Source organism: Plecotus auritus, assembly GCF_963455305.1.
Source record: "Plecotus auritus genome assembly, chromosome: 7".
In the NCBI taxonomy this organism is placed as follows: domain Eukaryota; kingdom Metazoa; phylum Chordata; class Mammalia; order Chiroptera; family Vespertilionidae; genus Plecotus; species Plecotus auritus.
In genome coordinates this window covers 10,951,722-10,974,185 of record NC_137774.1, presented here as the reverse complement: position 1 = coordinate 10,974,185, position 22,464 = coordinate 10,951,722, and the positions used below count along the sequence as shown (strand labels likewise).

The window sequence follows — 22,464 nt, the reverse complement described above, 5'->3', positions numbered from 1 at the left end:
GCCCTCCGGTCCAGTTTAAGAACCCATTGTGGCCCTCGAGTCAAAAAGTTTGCCCACCCCTGAAATGGGGGGGCCAGCCAGGTCTGGGTCTTACTCGATTTTGAGGTGCATGTGGGTGGGCAGGGACTTGACTCTGGGTCCCGTGGTGTGCCCCAGACTCTGACAGAAGGAAGGTTTTCATATACATTTTACTAATTCTCTTTCATCTCTTACATTTCTATTATAGAGAAAGGGCAAATAGCAATATTAAATTATTTCCTCTAATTAATCCCCTTTTAAATGTGCACGAATTTCGTGCACCGGGTCACTAGTATATCATAATTTAATTCGGTCAGAATACCTTGCTGCCCTGGTTCTCTCAGGCTTCCTTCTCCATCTCTGGAAGGTCATGAGTCCATTTCATCCCTTACCATTGTAGTAGCACATTTCTTTCCCCAAAAGCCACACCACCTGCCTCCCTTCTATCTCCATGTTGCTAATTTCTACACAGCAGAGGAGGAAATGAGAAACTAGAAGCTCAACTGAAGTTTCCCTCATAAAGCTTCATTCCCGTTAACATTGGCTTGGGGAGCCTTTCGGATTGAATTTACCTTTATTATATTACCTAACTCAATAAGAGTCCTTGGACAGGAAGGCACCTTAAAAGGCCACCCAATCCATTCCCTTGCCTCTTAAGAAACCCAAATAAACAGATTCAGACAGATAGAAAAGGAGATTCCACTACCATTCCCAATTGTCTGTCTACTCAGGTGTTTGGTAATTCCTTATCTCTGGAATTTTCTTCCATATGGATCCTAAACTCATTCCACTTTAGCCCTAGCTGGCTTCCTTTGTTGCAGTCAGTTACAATCTGCAGCCTGGAGGAACAAAATTGACCCAAGCTGAGGTTAGTCCAGAAAAAACAGTTCTAGAAATCTCCCTTTTACTTTCTCTCCGGCCAGTAGAACCTGTGTCAGGCAGGAAAGGCCAGCTGTTTAGAACCTGAATACGTCTATTTCCCTGAGAAATACAAGACAAGAAAGACTCAACCGGGTGCAGCTTAGCTAACCTAGACCAGTTTCCTTAGCTGTAAAATGAGGGCGTTCTAAGGTTCCTTCCACCTCAAACATTACCTGACACTGCAAAACTACTAAAGAAATTCCACACCCAAAAAATGCATTTATTCAGATTAAGGGAACAAATATTTCCAGTTATGAGCTCTTTTGTTTTTGGTCATCATAAATGTATCTGGTTCCCCACCCCCTCTCATTATATGATAAAAGAAATATTTTGAAGGGGATGGGTGGATAACAGAAATGGCCCCAGGACAGGGAAGTGAGTTGGAAGTGAGAGGGGTGGGGTGTGGGGGAGGGAGAGAGATACGGCTTTATTCTTAGGGTCATGCTGCCCCCTACTGTTTCTTAATAATTGCCCACATATGACCCAACCTTGAATCCTAGAATCCCAGGGCCGGGAGGTTGTTAGGACCGAGCCTTAGGTCAGGAAGGATCCAAAAAATTGTTTACTCTTTAAAAAAAGAAAAAAAATCCAGAGAGGATGACTGACTGGGTAAGAAAGATGTACCCCATAGATAACCAAATGCCCAGTCACCTGTTCTATTCTTAGGGAAGCAAGTCGGTAGCAGATGGGTTACTTGCGTGACCTTGAGCAAAGTCACTTAATCCGGTTACTCCTCAGTCTCCCCGTCTGTAAAATTTGGGCTGATTTCTATTCATAGGGTATTGTGATGCTTACATTAGAGGATTTGTGTAAAGAAGTGCCTGGCATCTAGGAAATGGTAACTATCAACCCCCCTTTTCCACTAACAAACTTTTTGGGTCAATATTGGATACAAACTAGCAGTTCAATAAACTATTGGTGAATTGAGAGAGGAAAAAAGGTAGCCTGTCCTGCCAAGGTCTCTCCATGGAGATGCTCAAAAGCACAAAAGGTTCTCACTTAGAAATAAAAAAAAGTGAAGAGGCCTACATGGAAATCCACCGTGTAATTTCTGGTCTGAGATTTATCGCTGACAAAATGGCTCAAACTTCTCCTTTGAGGAGAGGCCAGAGCCATGCGTCCCAGCTCTGAAACAGTGACCAGTGGCATCGTCAGCAGGACTCCCGCTGACCCACCCCGACACATCCATACCGTCCTCAGCCCCATGCCGTTTCGTGCCCACTTAATTCACTGAGTTCCAATCTGGGCCTTAAAATATATTAACGGGAGATTTGAATAACAAAGCAGATCTGTGCACCCAGCGATGATGATGTTCCCTCATTCCTTTTGGACCCAGTTAGTTCTGAAGAGCTCTTTCTGACGACGCAGGGACGGAGCTCAGCCTCCACCCAGTGCAGGGGCGCAGCTCAGGCCACAGCGGGGTGTCTAGCGCTCTCCAGTGCCTCCAGATTGTGTGGCGCTTGTGCAGGTTCCCTCAAACGTAACCGATGGCTCCTGAGAGCGTGCCTCTCGTAAATTACTTCCCACGATGCCTGCGACCATGGCAGAATTCAAGTTTGAATAGAGCAGGAAAAAGGTGTTTGAAAGGCCTGTTCACTCAGCTGCATTTTAATTTCCTTTTCAATCTTGTCCCAATTAATTTCACAGAATTAATCTCACAGAAGCAACTCGGCAGCATTGAGGCTGCGGTTTTAGTGTGGCGGTCGCTCTGCCTGAACATGAAATAGGAGCTAATATAAAAATCCATCTGCTGTGTTTGAAATACATGCCGGCTGCTGCTCAGTCCTGTCTGACATTCCAAACATCAACAGCGGGGAAAAGTGATTTGGGGGTTAGTGGCCATCAGTACTTGGCAGGGGTTCAACAACAGGTGTACTCCGAAAATCCATTCAGCCTGGGCACCAGGCATGACAGGGCAGGTGCTGAATCACCCTCCGTGCAGTAACGCTGTGTGCTGGCGTAGTTTCTCTTCTGTGGGAATCGCAAGGCCCTTCTGTGGACCAGCCCTGCTATGGAGATGTATTGTAAGTGGGGGGAGGGGAGGTAAGAAGCCTCTGTTTGGGTAAGACAAGTCACAGGTCCAGCTTTCAGGGACGTGACTCTGTCTTCCTGGCTCCAAGGTCTCTCACCATGTACCCTTTTTCTAAGAAATAAAAATGCTTGTTCCACTATGCCAGATAACGTACATGCCCATTTAAAAACTAAGCCTCTTTTTCCGGAAGTCGTAGATAGTGGTGACATGAGCTGTCCAGCAGATAAGGCTGCATTAAAGAGAGAACGAGAGAGAAACTCCTTCTCAATTGACTAGAAAGGACAGGAGGTCCCAGAATGATGTCTTGCATTTAAGGTAAACCAAGTCAGCAGGCTGCATCTCTTGGGCTTACGTTGTGGGCCTCATGAGTTGGCCTTAGGCTCCTCCCACGATTTGTCCAGCTACTTATTCCCATGGAAATCAGCCTTGCAGCAACAGGTTGGGCACCACATAAGGTTTATATTTACACGGCAGCTTAGCTGGGGTGGAAAGACACTCCTGTGGCCCAAACACACCCACTTTGGTTGTCTTCTCTGCTGGTGCAGTTGATATGGAAACAGGGGCTCTCGTAGGCAAGGCCAAGCTTCACATCTAACACAGGATGCTGTGAGATGGCCATGGGCTTTATGTGGACGAGGGTGGACTGATTGTGTCACCCTGAGTGACATTTAGCTTCCAGCACTGGGTTGGAGCTACTTAAACTCGGGCCGGATCCTAGCTCCAGCCCAGCTTCTAGTGATCCGAATGCAGCAGGCCTGTTCCCGGCACACCTGGTCTCTGGTAACAAAACTCCCTGTCTGTGATAATGGGATTTTGAAAGCCTAGTGTTCTCCACCTACTCCCTCAAAGGACTGCTTACAGAGTGCAGATAGGCCTTTTCCCTCCCTTGACCTCCAGCCCCTCCAAAAGAGATTTGTATGTTGTAAAAATTATCTGCACACAGCAATACTTCCTCTTTAAGTGTGCTTAGTTGAATGTGACAAGAACCCTCATAAAAACAGATAAGTTAATTCCTTCAATTGCTTTAAATGAAGGGGTGCGTGGGTGTGTTTTTGTTTTGTTTTGTTTTGTTTTTAATTTCAGGGCTCTAAGGGAAAGGAGGTGTTTGGTGACATCTAGTGTCCATTTAGGACTTCCTCAGGCACCATTAGCCTCTGCTTGGCAGAGTGGGGGATGGGTGAGGTTATTTGGGAGGTAATCCGTGGGTAGTAAGTAGGGAGAATATAGGCCTGGGGGCTGGCTGCCCAAACAGTGTGATGAAACTGATCAATGCTTGTCAAAGAGCTATTATTCACCTCTGACCTAACCAAAGGGGGCGGGTAAGGGGGATACCATCGGAAAATATCTGTTCTTATTTATGATGATAAGAAAGAGAAGCAGAAGCTGTCCCCACCACCCCATTTCATGTTAACAAGCAGGTCAACACTGTGCTGTGATGACGAAGATGATGATGATGATGGTGTTTTCTCTCATTAATAACCCCTATGGGAGGCTATAGAGTTAGGAGGATGGGAATGGGATTTGGGGTCAGCTGGAAGGCAACGGTCATACACCGGTCAAATTCAGTAGAGGCCATTCCTTTCCCCCAGACAGGAACCAATCGTCTAGAACAAACCCTGGCAGCCTCATTCCTTCCAGGTAATTTTTATAAATGAGGGGACACCCATTCCAAGAGAGGACAAAAGGGAGAGGGTGTGTGTGTGTGTGTGTGTGTGTGTGTGTGTGTGCAGATGCATGCATATAAACCTGCTAATAAGAGTCCAAACTGCATATCAACTGTATCCTCCAAACCTGCCCATTTATTATAAAACCCATTTATTTTTTTAAAAAAAGAATAAAATTGGCATTTTGCACTTTAATCTCCTTACTCCTAAACTGTCATCCTGGATGGGACCTTTCACTTTCTACACACACACACACACACACACACACACACACACACACTCACCCTCACACACCTTTCAGTCAGGTGGAAAGTCCTAGATCAAATAATTAACTGAGGCCCCGACAGAAATGTTTACCTAGAACCATATAAGCCATGGCAGGTTTAGGTTAATGCTCAGAATAGCCCGATGCTTTACAAACTCCAGTGTAAAAAAAATTCCAGCCATTTATTTTGCAGTGAATTTATAACAAGTGCTGTTAAAGTCTTCGTCTTTTGACAGAGGTAATAATAAATTCACTGTTAAAGACGGTAGTTTAATTCCTTATACCTCCAATACTGCACAGAATAAACCATATTCATCACTGAGTAATTTTTTACCACATAAATCTTTAAAACTAACTGGTGAAGGCTGTTGAGGCTGAAATATTGTGAATTTATTAGATATGCCCATGTAGTATTGGATTCAGAGGTTTCCATTCGAATATATTATGGGGAAAATTTGTGTCTTTAACGGTGACATTCCCTCCATTTCCCACAGCCAGTATTATAACAAGCAGCTCCTCCAGAGTCAACTGCACGTTTATTAGACAGAGATTTAGTAATAAACTCCTCACTAATCTGCCAGAGAGGCTGCATGACATTTCGGTGAGATTCTCTATTTAAAAGAAGTCACAAAAGCTTTGTTTCTGTGTAATTATTTTCTCAAAAGGAACTCAGCCTCCCCAAACCTCTGTCTGCCAGTGTTTCTTGGTAGTGTATGCATTCAGCTCTCCAACCAAACTAGCAAAATATTGAAGCAAATTATAACCTCATTGCAAATGAGGTTATAGGATTAGCAATGAGGGGTTTGGGGTAATTGGTGAGAACACAGAAAAGCTGGAATTAGCAGACATTGCCAGACGTATGGCATTTAAGGCTAATAAAAAGAGTATATTGCTTATCAAACGAGAAATGAGACAATGGTTTCAGAAAACTTGTTCTTTAAAATCTTTCATCCTGACATATGACACAGTAATGATACAATTACATGCTCAGAGTTGAACAAAAATCTTTTTACGCCACCATATTAATTTTGAGTGAAAATCTGTGCCTGTTAGATGATAATATTCTGAACCTTTCTCGTGATTTGCTAGTGACGTGACATTTAAACTAACCAACTGATTATATCAAATTGTAACACCCTCTCCAGCTTCATTAAGGAAACATTAATATTGCTAGAATGAAAAATATATTTTCTTTTAGATGCAGAAATGTGCATCATCTTTTTAGCAAAGAGCTTCAGCGGTTTCTCTCTTCCCACTAATATTTTGTATTTGGGGTAGGGTTCCAGATACAAAAAAACTTCCAAGGAGCACTGAACTTGAAGATTTTTTAAAAAAATAAAATACAATAGGTTTCTAACTGTTAAACAAAGGAGAAAAATCTCCTGGCAATGCAAGACTGCAGCCCTTCAGAATAATTATGAAAAGACAGACCCGGCTAGAAAGATAAGCATAATACCAGCAATTAATATTCAGCATTCACATTATAGTCAAGAGGCTGTGTTTTTCTTTGTGATGTGGCTCCTAAGCTAGGAGTGTTGGGAGCCAGACTCAGCTCTGTCTTCTTTTTGTGCATGAGGATTAAGGAGAGAAAAAAAAAACAGCAACAACAATCCTGCTCCATCTGTAAATGAACAAACATCTTGATTTTATAGCTATTTGCTCTGTAAAACTGAGGAATGAAACAAAAATTACTGGATGCCTAAGTAACACTTTAATTCTGAATTCATTTACGCGGTAGCTATGTAGTTGTCACAAACCATAATGCAGTATTTAATTAAAATAACAGAAGTGCATCTAGACATGTCCTGGGGTAGCTATCACCAAATTATAGTCTATGCCACCCGTATTTTATTTATGAAACGGCAGATTCTAAGGTGCAAATAGGCTGATTCAAAAGCATAAACGTTTTAAACCTGCATCTTTAGAAAGCCTTTTTTTTTTTTTCCCTGCTGCGTCTTTAAATTTTTTTCCTTCTTTTTTCAGTGGGATTGTTTGGATGTCCATAAATATCTCTCTTTCTAACTCTCGCTTTTCAACTATTGACCTCCTGAGTCTTCTAACTGTGAAATCCCCCGTCTGTTGTCATGGAAAGACACCTCACAAGCCACTGCAAGCATGGCACGTCTTAACGGAACCTGGGAGTGGGTTCCGAGAGGATAGGGAAAAAAGCAAACCCTTTCCCGGCTCGGCGTGCTTGTTCCCATACAATCTTCCTTACACTTTTTCCCACCCATAAATACCAGCTGCAGCTTACAGGCTGGCTTGCTCTACTTTGTGGGTGTTCGCATGCAGACATACTGCTCTTTTTCATAAACGCATAGCATCTATCTTACACGCACCCACCATCTATCTCCTCGTTCACATTGGCTGTCCCATCCAGCTCCTTGTCTGCAGAATTATGTTCAGCAAGGTCCCGGTTTATAGGAAATAAATAATGAAAATGGAATGGACTGCGAAAGATAATCGAAACATTCAAATTGTTATTTTTCACTGTACTTTCCGCAAACAGAGCATCTATAAACACCTAGCAAAGGTGCTGGCTGGTTCCTAAAGAGCAACACCTTATGGAACATTCTGACCCAGTGGGTGTCTATACGGTATCTTTCCTGTTCTGTCTCTCTTGCTTTTAGATATTCCAAGATCGTGCCATTTTTAAATGGTAAATGACGTGGTGTTATTTTCATTCTTTCTGCTTAATATTCATCCTGTCTATAATGATGTTCCTGTCATCGTTGATCCTCTATAAAATAATCCTAAGAATTATAAAATAGAAACAAAATTGCAATCACCGTTTTAAAGAAAATAGCCCCTGCAATTATTGTATAAAGATATTCCAATAATAGTATCATTTCATCACAGCCTGATCCTACAGCTAGGTTCTTTTGGAGAAAGGGTTTCTTATACACACTTGTAATTATTTTAGCCCCTTTCACAGGTCACATAGAAAGTTAATTTCAATCGCTGCTAATTTCCGTCCAACAAGAGGACGGTACTTTAAACCACCCAAAATAATTGGATTCAAAACAAATTTAGGAAATTGAGTGTGTTAGAAAGCAAATAAAAATATCCTTTTGGTAAGAAGGAGGATGAAAGTAGTAAAAATGGCTTTTTTTTTTCTCCCTTCTTTCCCCTTCACAACTTTGCCATTAAAGTTGCACCTACAGCTAGAAGTTTGTCCGTGAAAAATGGTCATTTTGTTTCTCTGCTCAAAGAATGTTATTAAAATGCTAATTTAAAAGAAAAAGGAGTTAAATATCTAGCGATGGTGCATTCTAATTGCAACCATAATGAGCTCTCTAAATGTGCGTGCCCCTGACACACACAGAGCATAAACAGCAGTAAACAGATCATTAGTACCCGCGTTCATTTATTCTGGCGACCTTACCATGACCCCACCGAGGGTAGGGTGAAAAGCAGGTGGATCTGGCTGTGACACCCCCTAGAGGGATCCAGGAAATGAAGCTATAAGCGGTTGTCATGGAAACGCCTATGTGTGCAGATGATGTAACACACCGACAGGCTGTAGGGCTCCGCAACTGGGACGTTGCCTTTCCCTCGCCGGAACAATCTGTGAGGATTAAATTATTCATTTCTTTAATTCACAAAGCAAAAGGAATCCTAATTTTCTTGATGTGCAACTCTCTTCCATTTGTCTAAGGTCTGGAACATGGTGACTTGTCGTCTCCTCGTTCTCCGAAACCTACTCCAAGCTTCCTTCGTATAGTCTAAAACCCCAAATCACAGAATCTGGCAAAATCAAGCGGGGGAAAGGTAGCAGAAATCTGACACTCAACATCTGTACTTAAAGAGAGAAAAACCTAAGATTTTTAAGCTAAAATAAACAACACAGTGTCCCTTTCTGATGCGGGTATGTTGGCCTGAGACTAAATGTGTACCTGTCCTGAACAAGATGGCTTTGTTCAGAGTAGGGCAGGGTCAAACCTATACCCGATGCAGACAGCGTAAAGCAGAGAGGCACCAGCCCCAAATGAACACATCACCCCAGCAAGGTGCAAGAAAAAGAGATAAGAGGAAACGAGCATCTGCTCACCCCTCCCATGTCCAATTGAGGGAATCGAGATTAATAAAAATAATTCTTTGGAGAATGATTCCACTCTATCCTACCCTGTTTTGCACCAAACAACCTCAATAACCTTACGGCAACAGTAGAATAACTTTTCTTCTTTTTTTAAAGGAAGCCGAAAAGACCATCTCTGGAAATTATTTTAAAATAAAAAATATCCCGGCCTGTGCCTCCTCCCCAGCCCCCTCCCCAATGCACTTTAGATGAACCTGTGATATTGTAGCAATGGCCCTTGAAGTGCAGTGGGGAGGTGATTTAGGAGAATATTAAAGGCAATGTGGAGATTCAAGGCGCCTCTCTCAGGGAGAGCTGGAGAAATACGCAGCACAGATGGGCCGAGCAGATTAAACATTTCCGTCACATTGTTTCCAAATTGTGTTGTGGTGCCTGAGGCTGGTACTGCGGTCAGAGCAAAACAGAGCGGTTCAGAGCTGCGAGCTGCAGTTTATGGAATACATATTAATACTCAGGTCTCACATGGTATCACAATTCCATCAGCTCCAAGATGGTGCTGTCTCTATTGTTCCTCAATTCTGCACTTGGCACCTCGTTTTCTCTCAACTGCAAAGTGTTTACCTTCCCTTTATCTTTTCTCTGTTCTTTAGGCCAAGTTCAAGCTATGTGTTTCTTTCTTGCTTCTCTTTCCTTGCGGCCCTGTTCCACCTTCCCCCTTCCCTTCACAGCTTATGATTTTTCTGCCATGCACACTATGAGTTTTGCACCCAGTTCCATCACCAACAATGTCCAGTTTGTACACAGGTCCTGCCCACCTCCCTGGCCTTGACTTGGTCATTATCCACTCCTACCCATCGCAGGACGTAAGCTTCAGACTTGAAGTTGAATGTCCCCTTGCTCTGGAGTGCTCTCAGTCCTTCCATCCAGCTGACACATTCCTCTTCTCCTCAGAACACTTAGCTAGGGAGCGAGTTTTGTAGAATTGTTGCTCTGTACCGCGCCCCCCCCCCCCCCAATTGCTCTCACTGACCACCCAACCTTTCCATGTTCCCTTTCTTACACTCACATACCTTTCCCGCACTACCCCGCATCCAGGCCCATCGACCTCCCGGATAGCAAATTCTCTGAAATGTAACAATACACTCGGTCAATTGAGGCAAATTTCATGATTCATTTTTATTATTCATAGACCAAAACTGAATAATGGAGGAAAGAGAACATGATGGCCAACAACTTAAAACACGGTGTGAAACAGTCTGGAGAGGCCGCCAAGGTTTCAGCCAAGCGCTGAGCTCTGAGCTTTTCACAGGTTTCAACACCACTAACCCACTGTCCACCCAACTGACCACTTCCTTTCTCCTTCTGCAAAACCTCTTCATAAAACCACTTGTGCTGAAAAGCAGGCACCTGTTTGTCTCTGGTGAGCAATTCCTGTCCCCAGTCTGGTTTTCCTCAGCAGTAGGAAGGGTGCTGAGTGAGAGCCCTCCATTTATTTAATAATTTACGATATCCTCAGAAAGCATTCAATTTCCAAAGCTGGATTTTAAGACTAGAGAAATTGTGGGCCAATCCAGAGTAGAAATAGGATATTTTCGGCTGACCCTGGAATATTACAATCTACTCCACCTAGGAATTCAAATTCCCCATCTTTACTAATGATAATGTATGATGCACAAGCACTAATAGAGAAATAAGCCATCATAAACAAATAATTCTGTGACCGGCCTTTCCCATACATTTATCAAGCATTTATTGATCTTTCATGTTAGGGGCTGATTGATTGTTCTCTTGAAGAGGGATTCTGTTGTTTACAAGCACAGATATAGTGAATGTGGGGTTAAACGAACAGAAGTATGAGACATTTTTCTGGGAATCCTGTTCCACAGAGGCTTCTCTGAAGCCCGAGTCAATGTGAAAAGAGAACATTTCTATTAGGGACATTCTCAGGGGAACTGGCAGCGGCCAGCAGCTTGTTCCCAAAGCCGTCGTGTGCATCTGAATGGAAGCTGTGGGAAGACACCACAACGTCTAAGTCACAGGAAAGAGGTAGTGCCTTAGAAAGGATACGCAAGCTTGGTCAGCATTTGAAGAAGAGACAGACTCTGCAGCTGGAGGGCTGAAGCGTAGGAAACCCAGCAGCAGGAACAAGGATTCTTGATTTCCTTTCATTGTGTTTTTTCAGTGAAGATGGCCACACTGGGCCAAAGGGCAGATCCAGGCCATAAAGACCATCACATTTTCCCCCTAGAGCAGCGGTCGCCAACCTTTCAGACCTCACGGACCAGCAGTGGTCCGAGGACCACCGGTTGGCGACCGCTGCCCTAGAGCACTGGTTTATAAACAGGTTTACAAATCCTTTGAGAATCTGATCAAAGCTCTGGGCGGCACCCCAGGGACAAGACACGGGTACACATGCACACAAAACTTTACACCAGTTTCAAGGCGTTCAGAGATTCCTTCACGTCCATCCATGGACAGGCCAGGGGTTCGCAGACTCCAGCTTAAGAATCTCTGTCCTAGAGGATGGAGATTTCCTATTGCTGGAACAGCCTTAGGAGTCACTGAGCCTAGAAATTGAATTCTCATTCCAAGACAGGATGGTCATTTCAGGTCATGTCTGTGCTCCTCCAGGGGAGCCATGGAAGAGCTTATACAAATAGGAACCAGCAGGGAGGAGAGAAATTAAAATGGAGCAATCATGGAGTAGGGGTATTTAATCTCTTTTAAGGCTTATGATAGGCGCCTGCTGGTTTTCCCCCTGATATCCCCTGACACCTACTGACAGGGTATTTGCAGCCCCACACAGGGACTCGGGGCCCTGTGACAGGAGGAGCACCGAGGAGGTCCGTGATAGTCTTGAAACCATAAACAGCGATAGGAAACCACTGGAGGCAGAGTCAAGCTGCGAGGCGTGCCTGTGGTTGGTGGCCATACTGCTTTTTGTTTATAGAATTTGCTGTTCTTTTTATGGCAGGTTTGGTAGGGTTCTTTTTTCCTTGTCGACGGAGATGAACAGCATAAATCCATTTATGGCAGTGTGCAATCCCCATAAACACATCTGATGGTTGCTGTGGGTGAGTGCTGTGTCGATTTCAGGTTCACTCGATGCTCTGCTCACCCAGGCCGGTAGCTTCTCCAACCAGACAATGGACTCCAAGTAGCCAACCCTTCTTTTTTAAGACTCCTTCATTTGGGGGGGTTCAGTGAGGTGAGGCAGAGTTGATGTTGAGGGGAACAGATGTTTAATCGAGCCTAGAGATACTTATGATGAGAACAAACCACACATTGTACTGTTTTCAAGTGAAAGTCTTCTTAAAAGACTGTGGCAAGAAGCAAGCACTGAGCCCTAACTGGTTTGGCTCAGTGGATAGAGCGTCAGCCTGCAGACTGAAGGGTCCCAGGTTCGATTCCAGTCAGGGGCATGTACCTTGGTTGCGGGAACATCCCCAGTGGGGGGTGTGCAGGAGGCAGCTGATGGGTGTTTCTTTCTCTCATCTGATGTTTCTAACTCTATCCCTCCTACTTCCTCTCTGTAAAAAATCAATAAAATATATTTAAAAAAAGAAGCAGCAGCACTGATGCGAAGGATTTTTTAAATAGCTTTTTATATTCTTATCTAAAGCATCTTCAATTAACAGTTTTGTATAATTAACATCTTAGCTCTACCATACACAGTGTACCAGTATATAGAGTTACAGCATGGGGAGCCTTTGTAATTCTGATTCCCTGACATTGTCACTTGTAGGTATGTATCCCCATACTGAGTATTTGAGATCTTCCAGGAATGTCTCCACATTTTTTTTTTTTTTTTGGTCTTTCCAAACATCTGGGCAAAGAAGTCAAACTTTATTTAAAATGTTGATCCCAAGAATTCAGGCCTCTCTGCCATACCAAAACTAATCCAAGAATCAGCAACTTAATAAAAATGCAGTAAATTAACACCTCTAGACAAGAGCAGAGTTCATTCAGAGCTGGGGTCTGCCTGGCTGAGCCAGTTCTCTCTCCATTTTAATAGTTTAATAAAAATTAGCATAATTAACGAACATCTGTATGATCCAGAGTGGTGCAATTTGGCACTTGGAAACGAGGGCTTAAACATGATTGCTGTGAGTTTAATGTTGTTTTAATTCTTTTTGGCACTGTGCAGTGAAATAAACGTTTGGTGGTGATAGTTCTCGGCCGGATCTCATTTGCATTTTTCTCCCTTTGATTATGAGCAATTGTGGACTCCCCAGCAATTCATCAAAGTAGAAATTATTTTAAAATACCTCGTGGTGTTTAGACTGGGCTGGAGCAAAGCATGGGGGTTGGGGGGGCAGTGAGAGAGAAGGCCAGAAATGTTCCATTCATGCTTTAAACATCTCAGCCCTGCAGCCCTTTTTGGGTATCCAGCCAAGGGATGAAATCTGGAAAAGACAGATCTCAAGACCTGTAGGTGCTTTGATTAAGCTCGTAGGCTCCCACAGCAGGATACATATGGTCTCTGAGACTATGCCATTCTCCTTACACTTCTGCCTGCTTTTTTGTGTTGAAGGGCAGAGAGTCGATTTCACTCATTTCAGTTCTCACCACTGTGGTGAGGCTGCCACATCTGTGGTCGACAGGGTCGGTGTTCCCCTCGAGCAAGAGCACAGTGACCGGGAGCCTCGTCTTGGCAGGTGTCCTGCCGTGCCTCATCTGCTTCCTCATTGCACCCTCTTCGAGTTGACCGTGCACCTTCCCAAGGCCTGGTCCTCCTCCTGGCATTAGGCTAAAGGGGGATGTCAGAGTCAGGAGTCGTGAAGAGTCCCCAGGGAGAGAAAGTCCTCTCTGAGCCCCTCAGGTGCATCTGGTAGGCAGAAGGCAACTCTTCACACATGTCCTAGCAAGCTGACTGTGATCAAAAGACTGTCAGACATCATGTCCTCCCCGCCTGTGAGATAATAGAAGAACTAAAGCTAGAGTTTTTGTGAGTTCCAATGAGAGAAGACAACAGAGGATGTGTTTCCCCTTCGCAACAAGGCCCTATAGACATGGCCATTGCAGTGACATGCTAACACAAGGCAATACTACAAGGAAACTTAGGTTAGAAACTGCCCTAAGTGCCCTAACTGGTTTGGCTCAGTGGATAGAGCGTCGGCCTGTGGACTGAAGGGTCCAGGTTCGATTCTGGTCAAGGGCATGTACCTGGGTTGCGGGCACATCCCCAGTAGGGGGCGTGCAGGAGGCAGCTGATCGATGTCTCTCTCTCATCGATGTTTCTAACTCTCTATCCCTCTCTCTTTCTCTCTGTAAAACATCAATAAAATATATTTAAAAAAAAAAAAAAAAGAAGAAAGAAACTGCCCTAAGTGTTGAGAGGTGGACAGGAACATAACTTGTACTGATAGGAGCTTTAAAATGTTCTAACAGCACAGGCTAAGGAATTCTGAGTAATTTCCCATAAGGCAGTGCAGACTGTAGAGGAGTTGGCCTTGGGGAGGAAGGGAATAAGGTCTGGTGGGGAGAGGCAGTAGACACATTCATTTATTTCAGACTCATTTTTAAAGATAATTCTCTGTTCCTTTTAGGGTCAACTCAATGGTCTCACTTCTTATGCCATTTGAGTCTGTCTTCATGGTACTTAGGGAGCCATTTGGGAAAATGTCCCCAAAGGCAGTTGCTCTCTTCCTGCCACAACCAGTTCAATCACCAGGAGAATATTTTGTAGTTAGCTATAACTAAATCTGCTCAACTGAGAGTACAAATCCCCACTGCTCCCCTCATTTCTTCATAACCTCATTTAACACGTATTTTTTGGGCCCCATTCTGTGCTGGGTACCACACTGAGTGCTGGGAACACAACAGCAAACAAAACCAACAAGGTCCCAGCTCTCACAAAACTCTCCACCTAATGATTGCCCCTGAGACTAAAGCAGACCGATACAAGACAGCGCCATGAGCTCATTTCCAGGGAAGCATAGCGCACAGCCCTATGGACCCCATGGCTGGAGCCCCCACCCAGTCAGAGAGGGGCAAGAAGAGGATTCTAGAGAATCTGGAAAGACTCAGGAATTGAGATCTGAGAGCTGCTTAGGAGTGAGCCCATGAAAGGGAGGAGGGAAGTAGAGGCTAACCGGCAGAGGAAAGGCTCCAGGATGAGAGAGGCTCTAGCCATGGGAGCAGCTGAGACCAGTTGTTTGACTAAGGGTCCACTAGACTTAGGGGGTGAGTGAAAGTGCTAGGCAGTGATCAGGAACAGGTCATGCAGGGCTTTGTCCACCTTGTTAACAAGTTGGCAATAAATAGGCAGTGGGAACCCACTTAAAGGTTTCGAGCAGAGCAGTGACATTTTAGAAGGATTCTGGCTGCAGAACGAAGACTAGATTGGAGGAGAATGAGAATGGAGATACAGAAACCAGTTTGGAGGTTATTTCTGTAGTCCTCATGAGAGACGACTGTGACATGACTCTAGAACAGGGGTGGGCAAACTTTTTGACTCGAGGGCCACAATGGGTTCTTAAACTGGACTGGAGGGCCGGAACAAAAGCATGGATGGAGTGTTTGTGTGAACTAATATAAATTCTAAGTAAAGGAGCGGAGGGGAGAGCAAGAGAACCAGATAGAACAGCCGGATCCGGCCCACGGGCCATAGTTTGCCCAAGGCTGCTCTAGAATATTGTCAGTGGGAATGGAGAGAAGTGGGTGGATTCCAGTAACATTTTGGAAAGAGAATTGACAGGACTCAAGGGCTGATTGGAAAAGGAGGGTGAAATTGGAAATGACTCTCGGGTTTCTGGCTTGAGTAACTGAATTCATAGTGGTGCCATTTACTGAGATAGAGGAAACAGGAGGGATAGAAAGTTTGGGAGTGGGAATGGAAATAGAAGCAGAGTGATGGGTCAAATTTAGTTTGAGCAGCTTGACATACACTTGGGTATTGGGAATCCATCATTTAGATCTGGCTGGAGACTGATTTTTAAAGATAATTCTCTCTTCCTTTTAGGGTCAACTCAGTGGTCTCACTTCTTATGCCATTTGAGTCTGTCCTCATGGTACTTAGGGAGCCATTTGGGAAAAATGTCTCCAAAGGCAGTTGCTCTCTTCCTGCCACAACCAGTTCAATCACCAGGAGAATATTTGGTAGTTAGCTGTAACTAAATCTGCTCAACTGAGAGTACACATCCCCACTGCTCCTTTCATTCCTTCATAACCTCATTTAACACGTATTTTTTTTGGCCCCATTCTGGTTGTGAACCATTTACACAGATATTAGAGCTAAACCAGAGGTGTAGAAGATGGCTCAAGGAAAGTGCATCAAGTCAGAAGGCAGGACAGAACCCTGGAAAACCACCACATTAACCTCAACCGGGCATGTGCCCTGACCCGGGGACCTCTTGGTTCCCAGGTTGATGCTCAACCACTTAGCCTGCCTATAATTATTAATGTACCTGTCAACCTCCCACCTCTAATGTTTAGAGCACCTACTACGTATCAGTTACTTGGAATTGTTTTCACTTCTGTGGCATCACTTATATCCCCACCACATAGGGGAGGGGTGATAGTCTCCCTACTCTTACAGAAGAGGAAGTTAAAGCTAGGAGAACTTAAGGTCACATGACTACTAAGTGACCAAGTGGGGATTAGATCCCAGTCTGTCTGACTCCAAAGCCCATTACTCTCTGCTATAAGCTCCCAGGGAGCAAGCAGTGTTCTGATTCATCATTATACATCTCATGGGAACTCAAACAGCACTTTGCACATAGAAGATGCTTGGTAAATATTGATTTGAACTATGACCTGACTCCCTGAATATTTTTAGTGTTCTGGCATTTTAGGATGCGCTCAACTTTCTCTGAAGAAGCCATTCAACTACGGAGAAAAGAAAAAGAAAGAAAGAAAGAAAGAAAGAAAGAAAGAAAGAAAGAAAGAAAGAAAGAAAGAAAGAAAGAAAGAAAGAAAGAAAGAAAGAAAGAAAGAAAGAAAGAAAGAAAGAAAGGAGGGAGGGAGGGAGGGGAGGGAGGGAGGGAGGGAGGGAGGAAGGAAGGAAGGAAGGAAGGAAGGAAGGAAGGAAGGAAGGAAGGAAGGAAGGAAGGAAGGAAGGAAGATGCTCTTTACGTTGATCAAGGCATCAAATGTGCTAAGTTTACAATGTAGACAGGAAGCCCTGGCTGGTTTGGCTCAGTGGATAGAGCGTCGGCCTGCGGGCTGCAGGGTCCCAGGTTCGATTCCAGTCAAGGGCATGTACCTTGGTTGCGGGCACAGCCCCAGCTGATCGATGTTTCTCTCTCATCGATGTTTCTAACTCTCTATCCCTCTCCCTTCCTCTCTGTAAAAAATCAATAAAATATATTTTTAAAAAAACAAAACAATGTAGACAGGAAGATGGCAAAATGAAAAGTTTGCTTTCCTCCTCTAGATGACTTTTTTTTAATTTAATAATCCCATCAAGGGTCTTAACCACCCCACAGAATCTCCCATGCAATCACCATAAGAGATTACCAGAAGCATGGCCAAATTCCAATTGAAACCATTCTCTTCTCATTTTTCAGGAGTATAACATGTATGGCTGGTGGGTAGGAGAACTAAACAGCCTCATTGGGATTGTTCCAAAGGAGTACCTCACAACTGCCTTTGAAGTAGAAGGAAGATGAAGCCCAGGTATCCACACCATTGCCAATGAATGTGTTGGCCATGCCTTTGTTTCTCTGTGAAGGATGAGAGTTGCCAGTGAAGTAGTTTTTCTTCCTTTCCAAAGGTGATGCTAATAATTCACCACGGAAAGATGATGATTCTGGAATTGTTTTTCCTAAATTAGGGGACTGTGTCAGTTATGATTAAGTTCAACTACATGTGACAGAAAACTCAAAATAACTGATTTAATTAAATAGAAATTTATTTTTCTCTTCTGTAAAAACCTGGAGGTAAGTAATACAAGGTATCTAAGTCCCAGGTACCTTGCTTTTTTGTTGTTGTTTTGTTTTGTTTTGGTTGTGTGGCCAACATTCCTAAGGTTACCTCATGGTCCAAGATGGGTGTTCCAGCTCCAACTATCATGCCTGTATCCTACCCAGCAGGAAACATAAAATGAAAGGGCACACCTTCTCCTTTTAAGGACACTTCACAGATGTTGCACATACCACTTCTGCTTACATTCCTTTGGCCAGAACTTAGACATACAGACAGAAAGACAAAGCTGCAAAAAAAGCTTTATTGTATCTAGCTTAAAAGTGGAAGATGGGTTCATTAATAAAATAAAAAGGGGAGAATGGATATTGGGGACAACTAGGAATCTGTGCCATAAGCATGGGTCTATATCCCAGCTTGCAAATCCAGGCATGGCACCATTTCCCCCAAATGCCCATGTATTACAATACAATTGGCCAAAATTAGGAGCCCAGTAGGAGGATTCTTAGAGAACATAAATTAACTTTTAGGTAATAAAGAATATGGCTTGCATTTTACGAGCAAGAACCACGTCGTATTTTAAAACAGTTGGGTAAGTGCATGCTTTGGGTAAGGTAATATTGCAATTGCTTTGGCGTGGAATGGGTTTTATTTAGAACTAGGATGGTGATAGAGGGCACCCAAAGCTAGCATGATGGCACGAGCTCCATCTTCCGGCCTGAAATGGGAGCCGATTTTATTGCTGGGGGTGAGGGATGACATGTGTGACAGTAATACAAACTGTCCTTGGAATCTTCCAGACCAGGCCCATTCTAGTGTGCAGTGGATTCTTTTAGGGAAATACATAAGGATAGATCTTACTTTCAGATGCCCTTGCACAACCTAAAGCACCAGCTCAGACCTGTCGCACAGGTTGGACTTTATGACTTTCCCAATGAGGGCCCCATTTCCTGGCCATGAATGTAGAAGGGTTGGAATTTTTCTCTCAAATCTAAACAGATTCACAGGTTTGACTGACTGATTTAATGACAAAGTTGTTTATCTCCTCATTCTCTTTGACCCAACAATTCCACATCTAGGAGTTTATCCTACAGCTACACTTGCACACATGCAAAATGTTAGTCAGCCTCACCGGTTTGGCTCAGTGGATAGAGCGTCGGCCTGCGGACTGAAGGGTCCCAGGTTCGATTCCGGTCAAGGGCATGTACCTTGGTTGTGGGCACATCCCCAGTAGGGGGCGTGCAGGAGGCAGCTGATCGATGTTTCTCTCTCATCGATGTTTCTAACTCTCTATCCCTCTCCCTTCCTCTCTGTAAAAAACTAATAAAATACATTTTTAAAAAAAAACAACTTAAGGATCTTTGATTTTAAAAAAGAAAAAAAATGTTAGTCACACAAGGTTTTTTTTTTTTAAATATATTTTATTGATTTTTTACAGAGAGGAAGGAAGAAGGATAGTTAGTCAGAAACATCGATGAGAGAGAAACATCGATCAGCTGCCTCTTGCACACCCCCTACTGGGGATGTGCCCGCAACCAAGGTACATGCCCTTGACCAGAATCGAACCCGGGACCTTTCAGTCCGCAGGCCGACGCTCTATCCACTGAGCCAAACCGGTTTTGGCCAAGGTTATTTGTTTGTAATAACAAACCATTGGAAATAACCTAAATGTTCAATAGAGAACTAGCCAAATAACTGTAGTACATTCATAGAATTGAATACTATGCAACAGGAAAAAAGAAAAAAGAAGCTCTCTGCATTGGTATGGAATACATTATAAGATACGTTGGTAAATTAAAAAAAAAAAAAGTAGCAAAGAAAGGTAGGCCTAACTTACTCCACTCATGTAAAAAGGAAGTTTCCAATTGCTTATAAATGTACTAGAGGCCCGGTGCACAAAATTCATGCACAGGTAGGGTCCCTAGGCCTGGCTGGTGATCAGGGCTGATCTATGGGGCGACCAGCAGGGTGATTGGGGCCCCCCGCTCGCACCCGCCTTGGCCTGGCACCGCCCACTTGCCAGCCCCACCCCCCACCGCAGTCGGGACCTGCATTGAGCACCTGCCCCCTAGTGGTCATTATGTGTCATAACAACCAGTCTTTCCGCTGGTCATTCTGCCATTTGGTCTATTTGCATATTAGGGTTTTATATAGATAGATGAGATGCTCTGGAAGGAAAAAGAAAATGCTAACGCTGGTTGCCTCCCAGGACAGAGAAGCTATATGACTGTGAGACAGGGAGACACTTTTTACTCTGTGCCCTTTTATACGTCCTATATTTTAAACCAGACATGCAAATGTATGTTTTTTCCTCCTGTAGGACACATATCCTTCTCTCTAGCCTGCCTTTATGAAGAAACTGATCATCAAGAGCTCCCACTTCCCACCTCTGCTACCCCACCAACACCACGGACTCTTCTCTTTACTGAAGAGACCCACGTCTCTGACACCTGTTAGTAACTGTAAACCATCAATAGCACAAGTGGGAAGAGGCATATTCAGCAGACCTGTTACTACACCTGCCTTGTCACAGCTCATTCCATCTCTAAACATGCCCGCACAGCCACTTCTGCCCTTTCCACAGGCTTGTCACCGAGAAGGTGAGAGAAGGAAACCTCCTGTCAAAGGCTTTTCCTTTGGAGAAGGGAGTCTCTGGTTGTTTTGTCTGATTTGAAAATCACAAATAAATGTCTTATTTGGTTCCTGGCCATGTGTGATGGTGCTGAGTTTCTTTTGTAATGGCATCAAAATGCTGGTTCTGGGCATTCTCGCCAGCTCCATACAAAGTAGGAAGGGATAGCCAGAGAGAAAACAAAAGCCCAGAGAGAGAAGGGGACTTGCAGTTTTCTTTTGGGGTAGGAGCATCTCTGGAACCTAGGCCTGCCTGCTTGGCCTCTCAGACGTCCTTTGGTTACCTCCTTGGTTATTTTTATGTGCTGAATCTCTCTGAAATGAGACAGAGCTAGAAGAAAGTCCTTGAAGTCAGCACATTGGAGAGTTCCCTTTCCCCCTCAGTTAACTACTCAACCGAGTCCTGTATGGTAGCAAGTCCTAGACAGGGACCAAGCAAGAACTCTGTAGAGGGCTTGTGTATACACAGTCCTGTTCCTTTTTCTGTTGCCTGTACCTAGCACTCAGGTTTATCTGTACCTTGAAGAGGCAGCAAGACAGAATTATTAAGAACATAAACTCTGGAACCGGACAGCCTGGGAATAAACCCCAGTTCCCCATTTACTACATATGTTCCCCAAAGCAAGTTACTTGACCTTTTATGCTTCAATTTCCTCACCTGAGAGGTATACTCCATCTCACTAGGTCATTAGGACGATTAAAAGAAAAACACATGCTAATGTACGTAAAACAATGATGGGCACATAGTAACTCCTCAATAGGGATTAGCAGTTATTATTGCCTATCTACACAAGAAATTTTGGAAAATGAGCAGCCAAATAAATTTTCTTTTGTGTAAATTATAGCATAGGGAATACAGTCAATAACATCATAATAACTATATATGGGGCAAGTGGATACTTAAAACTATGGGGTGGGGGGCCACTCTGTAAAGTATATGATTGTCTAACCACTATGCTGTACATCTGAAGCTAATACAGAATAATATTGAATGTCAATTGTAATTGAAAAATAAAAAGGGAAAAAATAAAATTTATCTCTGAAACTGCCTATTCAGAGCAGTCCTGGATTGGTAGTAGCCTTCCTCACCTCTGTAACAACTATATCATAGCCCTGCAGAAAGACATTCATTTCACACCATCAAAAGAGAGAAACTGGGGAGCAAACAGGAACGTTGTCAGTGGATTCCATGTTTCTCAAAAGATCCTATGCCAGCTCTTCATTTCCAGATTTTCTGACCCAGGAGTAAAAAGCAATGAAGCTTTTTGTGTATGTACTGTAAAAAGAGGTAAGAAAAGGGGAGGACTTAGGTCTGGGAGAAAAATAGAAAAGAGATAAAGGGCAATACTGAACTGTCCATAAGGTGCCCTCCATTTTACACAGGGTGCTAAAGGAGAAGGGACCACTAGGTGGCAGCATATGAGCAGATGAACCGAAGAGAACCAATGGCCTCCAGCTTTGGGAACTTTTGCACCAATCCCAACATACAGGTAAGGACAATGGGCATTGTTCTAAAATGTTTAACAGAGGGAGCAAACAGGAACCCCTCTATGTCCCTGATTGTTCCCTCCCTGGAGAACCCCTAAGGACCCAAGTCTGGAAGGCTGGGGGGCTGTGAGGCTGAGGAGAGAATACCATTGTGGCACTGCTCTGACTGAGCAGGTATCTGGGGCAAGGGCAGGAGGAGGATGGAAAAGGGGCAAGGTCAAGGTTAACTTCACTCTCTGCACAGTTCAAGGCTCTCTCAATAGCATAGTCATTGGCTTCCAGCATTTAAAACAAAATCCCCGTAGTGCAATAGTCCCTTCTATATCTGTAGACCTGAGGAAACAACCAATGGCCAAACTGCAAAGGTCTCTAGGCACCCTGTCAACTGCAAGGTGGACACCACGCTTAGACCGCTGACCCTTCTAGCTGTAAGCCCCAAGTGGAAAAAGAAATTAGATTGGCCCTGGACGATGTTAACAAATAGACTGATTGGAAACCTGGTCCATAGACATCTGGCTATCTCTGCCATTGTTACATACAG

General features: G+C 43.8%; 1 protein-coding gene across 5 annotated transcripts in view; it reads left to right on the top strand.

Moving 5' to 3' along the window:
• Positions 1-20,512, top strand: part of SKAP1 (src kinase associated phosphoprotein 1) — a 266,959-nt gene extending 246,447 nt beyond the window's left edge. For all 5 annotated transcript variants that reach the window (XM_080682152.1, XM_080682154.1, XM_080682151.1 and 2 more), the window contains 2 exons: positions 17,450-17,558; positions 20,125-20,512. In XM_080682152.1, coding sequence (XP_080538278.1) covers positions 17,450-17,551 — 102 coding nt within the window. In that variant the 3' untranslated portion in view covers positions 17,552-17,558; positions 20,125-20,512. The remainder of the gene's footprint in view (positions 1-17,449; positions 17,559-20,124) is intronic.
• Positions 20,513-22,464: the final 1,952 nt, after the last annotated feature.